Raw genomic sequence first — 8,511 nt, forward strand, 5'->3', positions numbered from 1 at the left:
GGACTAGGCTGATAAGTAAGGTAAGGTAAGTACTTAACTCCCTCTCCGAATTGAGTTGAGTTCAAAATTATCGTAGTCATTCAAAAAACAATAGAATTAATGCACATAATACTCATAACTTCCGATACCGAAAACGAATGGCTTGATTGCTTCACAAGTATGAAGAATTGAAAATTTGATTCATTGTATCAATTGGTCAGAAATGCCTACAAAAAAAGACGCCAAAATGTCAACCTACAATGGGCTAAAAATAGATTACCTGTTTTTCAGGATTCGATGTTTTTCACGATCTACATAATTCCTAGCCTATACATAGCATGGTTTGAACAGATAATGAGACACCAGTGCGAATATACCCTTTTAAAACATATGATAGAGTAATTTCGAAAGAAACACAGTAGAATAATATCTGTTAAAATTCATATATATATTTCATTATTTTATTGAGTATAATATTGAAAGCAAAAATCACAATAAATAATAACTAACAAAATATAAGGAAGACCAATGTAATTGGCGCGTTTTTCTAGATGAGAACACTTTGCACGTTAAAATGATTGATTTCATTTTGATATCTTTTGTTGAATAACATATTGTCATAGTCACACACTCACACACATCTCCACATTCACACACACACACAAACACTATTGGAGGGTCTAGCAAAGGATAGCGCGTTAACTCGATTACCTCTTCCGTAAGGCGAGCAAACTGCTGTCGTCCGATTTGTCTCTCGTTGCCTTGTACGCTTCGCGTTCCTGATCTGGATACTTTGTGGGTAGATTGGGCGAATGCAAGTTGGCTTTGGCCGGGTAGCGAATTCCGGCGATTTCTACTTCATAGTCACCATTGAGCACGAAATCATTTGTCACCGGCAATGGATTACCATTGTTGTCAAGATGCTTTACGAATCCCAGGCATATCTGCAACAACAAAACCAGCAAAAACGATTATTTGAGCTTTATTACCTATATTCACAACAGATTGGTGGTTATGTTTGAATATGTTAATTATTTAAATTTTAGTGATAAAATAAAAACTGCGAAGAATTTAGTCAAGATGATACAATATATTTAATAATAGGTCTAGGATCCTGAACTGTTTAGACTTATTCAACTAAACATGAAGAAAACCTGGAAGTGGACGGAAGCGATCTGTAAGAACGCCAGGGTTGGTACAATCCATTAAGATGAAAGTAAGTCGTAATCCCGTTTGAAGCTTCAGAAAAATGGTAAAGCAGGCTAATATATCAGACGCAACGGTAAGAAGAGTTGTGAAACATGACTTAAAAAGAAAATCTAGAGATCGAGTTAAAAGACATTTGATTCCTGACAGAATTAAAGCAGCTAGAGTGAAGCGAAGCAAGAAAGTGCTTAGTAATCTGAAGAAGAGATCCACTATCATTCTTTTTACGGATGAAAAGCTGTTTACTGTCGACAGTGTGTCCAACAGTCGTATATAAGATCGAAAAAAGCACACACGTCGAAGAAAGCACAACATGCCTCAATTCTGGTCCAAAGAGATGTGGTCACCTAGCTCGCCTGACTTAAATCCTCTGGATTGCAGTGTATGGGCGACTATTGAAGCACGTGTATGTGAACATCCTCAGCATTGCTTGATAAAGATTCGTGCCAAACCCAAGAACTTTCCGAATCGTTGGGAGTGAGTCAGCAAGCCATTTCAAAACGTCTCAAGGTCCTGGGCTCGGCCTCACGTCGCAAAAGTGGTCAAAAAGTACCTGGAAACGTTGAAATGGGGGAAGTCTTGCCCCACTCGCCGTATTCCCCAGATGTCGCCCCTTCTGACTTCCACCTATTCCGATCGATGGCACACGGCCTGGCAGATCAATAATTTCAATCCTTCGAAGAGTTGGAAAAACTACCGGAAAGATGGGAGAAAGTTGTCGCTAGCGACGGACACTACTTTGAATAATTCATCTGTAAGCACTTTTTCGCAATAAAGCTTTTAATTTTGGAAAATACGGCGGAAGCAAAGTTGTACACCTGATACGTTTCTGTTATTTCAATTAATTTACTTTTATCATTGTCTTCAATACCTGTTGCTATTGTTTTCATTATCTCCGTTTTAAAAATCGGAACAAAACCGCATAAAAATGATCAGGTTCAAGTCTGACTAATTTGGTTGGATCAGCAATATTATAGTCACCCCTATTATGTCTTTCGATCAAATCGGGATATTTCGATCGAATGTGAACATTTCCCTTCTTTATTTCTATCGAGTGTTGCTTTTGTATGGAAAACTTGAACTCACATTTCACATACGATCGAAACAAAAAATAGGGGTTAGTATTTGTTGACTGAAAATTGTACTACGCATTGAATATTCTGTTAATTATGTTTACAAATTCAATTATTTACAAAAACGTGATTCAGTTAGCATAATTAATTTGAAAATAAAATCGCTTGTATCAATTAAAATCCACCCGATCAAAGAAAATTTGCGGCTTCTAACTCGCCGGTTGGATATACTTGGAATATTTACAGCTAGCATAAAAGCTTACTTAGCATTACTTTTAGAATTATTTCCATGTACATTGATATGTATTATGTATTAGAATTTCCATTTAGATGATGTGCTTAAGTGTTTTGTCTATTTGCTGTGCTTAAGTGTTTTGTCTATTACATATCCCAGACTTCAATGAAAGTTATTTATTTCTATTGATACGTTTACCTGATTTAGTTGAGGCTTAACATCCGTTATCCTTCCGGAAATTATAGCTGTTGGAATGATCTTTAAGTTAGGTTTTTCCAGCTCAGAGTGAACTTCCCATACAAGAATGTTGAGATTTTTTTTTGGTTGCAAAATGTAAAAATCAGGCATTATTACCCGAAATATTCAAAAAACACCACTAATATTCGAATATTTCAATATTGCACTAGATGGAACTGGTATCCGAGTACTCTGGTTATGAGACAAACAAGAGTTGATAATGTTTGACATTTCACTGAGCAAATCCATACTATCTCTGAAAGTGTATTAAGGATAGACTTCATCCATCAAGCTTACTCGCGATAATTGATATGAGATTGATATTCAAGTAAAGGGTGTAAGGACTCAAATTGCCGCACTTTCAAATGGCTATAAGTTTTACCCATTAGGTATTTTCAAATATAAATTTGAGTGAAACTAGCTCAATTTATAATGTTTACATTGTGTGAGTGGCAGTAATACTACTGCAATCGTCGGGTGAGGGAGTCAGAAGAACAGTAGCGGCGTAAAATAATTTTGCTCGCGCACCTTGAAAATCCGGATCTCTCTCATCGTGCCATCGGTAGGAAGCTGAGAATTGCTCAATTTACGATATATCGTGTTCTAAATCGATACAACGAACGTACAACTGTTAATCGGATGGAAAAAAGTGATCAAAATGGATTTCCTATAAATGAAAAGGATCACAAGTGGGTAGTTCAAGCTTTCCATGAGGAATTAAAACAGTTCTGTAAGACATGTGGCGACTGCATTTGAGTAAAACTTCCGGGCAAGACAACGGCAGAATAAGGTGGATAAACACAGATCTTCCGTACTCTACACACAAATGTTGACAAAACCGCATTGTCTCATTATGGATGATGAGACACGAAGTCAAACTTCCGGAAATCCTGTTTTTACTACTCATCATAAGTTTGATGTAAAAGAAGACGTTAGAAAGCAGCAGATTGCCAAAAAATACATAATTTAGCAATCAATTCTCTCATGTAAAAAGCGTAACACTCCAACCGATATGATCAATAAGCACCGTTTTGGAGTGGTACAAGACTAATGAGCAGAACTTCGTACCGATGGACTTCATATCCCCGCCACTGCGGCCAATTGAAAAGTATTGGGTCATCACAAAACAGGCGCATCGGAAACATCTTTAGAAAGTAAAATCGGAGGAAGATATGAAGAAAAAATAGATTTCGACGCAACACAATGCCTCAAGAAATAAACGTATTTATGGAAAAAAAATACGGGGCGATTCTTTAAAGCAGTCACTAATTTTCCGAAAGTGTGACTGTGAAAATAGTGACTTTGTGAGAGTGTAATGACGTGATATAGTGGAATTCAACGGTACAACAACAGTACTATTAGTGAGAACATTCTACTAACAGCTCAAACAGAAATTTAGATTCTTTAAACTTAATTTGTTGATGCATGTGACATGTGGCCGGTCTCCTTGTCCAGTTTTGTCGTGAATACGACTTACTTTACAATGGGGTGCCTTTTCAAAATTTACCCTCTAAGAGAGTGATAAGTTTTTGAACGTGAATATCTATTGCTGTATCTAACGAATCAACATAATTTTTGCTACATGCCATCGGAAATATGATCACAATTTTATGATTTTTCAGTTGTGTGACATAATCTCAAATAATTCAAAATTAAACTGTTAAATGTTTGGTATAAACGAGTATCAAAGAGGATAATTCATAAGGCGCGTTTGCCTTTCTCGTATTTTTAAAGCTTATAGCTCAGTGATCTGTGAAGGGATATATATATATATATATATATATATATATATATATATATATATATATATATATATATATATATATATATATATATATATATATATATATATATATATATATATATATATATATATATATATATATATATATATATATATATATATATATATATATATAATCTAACTACCAATAGAATCGAAATTTTTCAACTTAAACGTGTATAGCAACAGCATTGAAGTGTTTCAATAGTACACTATTGAAAAACCTGTCTCATTTGACCCATGTCAACACCAGCCAATCAGAACGCGTACTGAGTTAGAGAACAAAATATCAGCTGCTGTACAACAAATCGTTCAAGAAAAATGTTCCGAACAGTACTTAATATCGTAGTGAGTTCCTCAATTTGGTTCTTCTGAAAGGCAGGAATGAATCCCGTACAGCATCCTGATAGTTTCTTTCAATGAAATGCAAATCCGAAATGAAATAATCGACATTAAAATTCTATATGCTGCTATTTTTATAGCCGTTAGGACCGCCCATTAGTGAAAAAGCTACAAACGAAATCAGGTAAAAACGAGCATCTCAACAAAAATTGGATCAGTTTGGATTCTATCGCCACTGCGAACAGATGTATTGTGTGTCGTTTGCAAAGCTATTTTCACTTCCGACAAGAGCGATTACGTTACAGCTGCTAGTCGTTTGCATTGGTGAAAAAACAACGAAAAGAGGACAACGGTGAGGAGCATCACACAAAATCAGTCGTTCTAATGGCTCTAAAAGTTTTCTAAAGAACTATTAGGATCTTCGCAAATCGAAGATAAATATCCTCAGTTTAGTGCAAATCTAGAACATTTTGATTAGATTTGTGCACTTTTCGCTGTGTGAAATTCACAGTAATCGAGACCAAGTGGAGCCTTCTTTGTTTTTGTGAAAAATGTGAAAAAGTCAAATGCTTGCATAATTCATACAATTGATCAACTAATTGATATTCGGAAGTGTTAAGGAACATGTCAGTTGTTTTCGTATTCACGACATCCAGTTATGTCTCTGACATTATCCAACCGCCTTTTTTCACTCAATGTCTTTATCTTATTTTTGCATTCACAATTTCAAAATATGTTTTTCAAACTAAGTCGCGCTTATCCTTTTTGTGCATTTAGCCGTTCAATTATCATTCTTTCTTTAATATAATCAACACCTGTGAAGTTGGATTGTAGTGTCTAAAATATGTTAAATCAATGTTATTACACTCAAGAAATCGTCGGAAAGCAGAACTACTATAGATACGAACATCACCAAGTAAAAATCATTGTGAATCGTTCTCGAAGCTTCGGATGAATATCGATACTGCAAAGCAAAGTCTTGCCAATACACTCCTGTAAGACCAGCGCCGTATGCATTGAACCGCGATTTTCACTGAAAATCTAAAAGAGAGAACACAATTCCGTTTTTAGTAGCCAACACGGCTGCTATACGACAAGACATATTGTCAATGCAATTCTCAAACTTGTTCTTTATTTCTTCGTTACATTTTCAGGTTTTTGATGTATATACGATTCAGATCCTGCTTGGTTGTAAGAGTATGCCTGGAGTATGCCATCACATTTCATTAAGTCTCAAACATTATCTGTAGGATAAATGTCGGGAGAATCTCCCGACCAGTCAAGAACGGTGCCTTTTATCTTTTTTAAAATAAATTGATAAGCGTTTCAAATAGTGACAAAGTGCACCGCGATTTTAAACCATTTTTTCGTCGTTGAAAGTATATTTCAGAGAAATATTAATTTTCTAGCACGGGAATAATAAAATGTAAGGAACTGTATAATTAAGAATATTTTCACAAAACTACTCATTTTATCATACTTTTACTTAAAAAATCAAACCTAAGTTGTCTGCTTCTACGTAAATACAATATATTTTTTGTAAAATACAATGTATGTTAAAATAGTTGTGTAGACCTTCGCCGTCCGTCACCGATTTAAGATTTTTAGCAACAGCGGAGGGTGATTTAGACTTGTGATGCGATATGTGGACTGATTGCTGGTGGGTAGGTAGCCGTAGGAGTTTTTACTATTACAGAACCCAAGAGTAGCAGAACATGCTCGGTTTCTTCTGTTCAATTAACTTGTTCTAACGGGTTCAAACATTCGTTCTGGTACACATCTCGATTGATTGCCAAACCAGAGGGCTTGAACCATGGCTTAGAAATACCTTTCTCGGAAATGACAATGTACAGCATCACTTTCTGTTCAAACTTATGTTTAAACTTATATTTTATGTTCGGAGGTGCAATAGAACTATCCGTTGAATAGTATCGATCGTTTCCGGGAATCTGCGTATTCGAAAGAGGAAAATAACTTTGTCGTCCAAAACAAAACTTTTTCCGGAATAATTTTTAATCAACCAGCGGCATTGGGACATCAGCGTTTAAATCTGTGCGTCAGTATATTCCAGGGCTCGTGCCTTCTTTCGGCACTTTATTCCAACTCTTTTCAAAGTTTTGCAGATGTACCGGTGAAAACAGTTTGAATTTTTTTTGCGGCATCCCGTTGGCTCAGTGAATTCTTGTTGTTGAAGGCACGAAAAAGAGAACGAAGTCCTTTTGCGTCCATAATTTTGGCTGGTCTCTCAATACCTTGCTTGCGAGCAGTTGTTGAGGATTTTAGAATATGATAAAAAATCAAGGCGGCAACATTTTCGCTTTTAAAATGTTGTACCGTATGTTTTTTGCCGAGATTTCTGTGGGCTGACATTATGCATCTCGAATCGAGTTGCTCGAAACGATTATTTTTGAAGTCGATTCGACTGAACTGAGACATTACGTATCGCTTTCGACCTCGTGATCGAGATCCTAACAATGTGGTACTAGATTTCGACTGACGCTGCTCGAACTGTCATAACCAGAGATGCCATTTATACAGATTTATCTGTATTATACAGATTTTTACATGCGCATACAGATTTAATACAGAGTACAAATTTCTTACAGATTTCTTAAATTTAATACAGATTTATACAGATTTCACCAAAAGTATTAAGGAAAAAATTAAACTATCTATTAGTATTTGATTGCAATGACGAGATAAACGCTTAGGAATCAACGTACAAATCACTTTTTAAAATATATATTTTTTGTGCAGATATTTAATGAAGAACACTGAAATCCATGTATATTAAAATTTGTAACTAAATTGAACTTAAAAGTTAGACAAGTCCTGGCATCATGAAACATTATTGCCAGACTGACAGTTGTATTACCTGACTCGACATTTCATATTGAGTTTTGGAAATCCATCTCAACTTATGAAGTGAACATTTTCAAATTAGACAAGTATATGGCACCATAATTCAATTGTTGTTGATAGGAAAAAACTATAAAATTTCGTCGATGAATATAATATGAGGTATGAAATTTAATCTACCATTCTATAACCATAATCTATTGGAATAACACCTTTTAACATAATTGTATTGTAGAAATTTCATTTTATTAGCGAATACAGATAAATACAGATATTTTATACGAATCAATACAGATTTTCTATGAAAATATCTGACATCTCTGGTCATAACATACATAGGTAAACAAACCCATATACATTGCAATCATGAAAAAAATTAAACTGAATTATTGTTCGAGTATTTTCGATTACATTTATTCAGTTCAAGTACTGAAAAGAAGCAAACTGTTTGTAATACTTGCGGTTTTAAGTTGCCGCACGAAATTAACATGAACACATTTCTGAAATTTAAATCAAGAAGCAGATTCGTTTCCACTCTATTTGAAAACGTAAAGAATTTTTTCAAGCGTGTTCTTGTACACAATTTATCGATGAACTTTTGAAATTATAATAAAAAAAATTCTGTATTTTTCATGTATTGTTTCAAGTCTAATATAATTTACGTCATCCATATGTGTAGTTTTTAATCAAAGGCTTTTAGGTTTTGCAGCTTTCTTTGTAGTATTTTATCATATTTATTAGGAGGATATTGCTTTAGCTAGTATACCAGGAGCAACCCATTCTTTGTAGTCTTAATA

At 34.8% G+C, this 8,511-nt stretch overlaps 1 protein-coding gene across 1 annotated transcript in view; it reads right to left on the reverse strand.

Annotated features, from left to right (window-relative positions):
- Positions 1-410: 410 nt before the first annotated feature.
- LOC131434884 (pyruvate dehydrogenase phosphatase regulatory subunit, mitochondrial) overlaps positions 411-8,511 on the reverse strand; it is a 12,155-nt gene continuing 4,054 nt past the window's right edge. Inside the window, exon 8 of the mRNA XM_058602122.1 lies at positions 411-923. Within this exon, the coding sequence (XP_058458105.1) occupies positions 687-923 (237 nt within the window). The 3' untranslated portion in view covers positions 411-686. The remainder of the gene's footprint in view (positions 924-8,511) is intronic.

The sequence above is a fragment of the Malaya genurostris genome, chromosome 3 (assembly GCF_030247185.1).
Source record: "Malaya genurostris strain Urasoe2022 chromosome 3, Malgen_1.1, whole genome shotgun sequence".
In the NCBI taxonomy this organism is placed as follows: domain Eukaryota; kingdom Metazoa; phylum Arthropoda; class Insecta; order Diptera; family Culicidae; genus Malaya; species Malaya genurostris.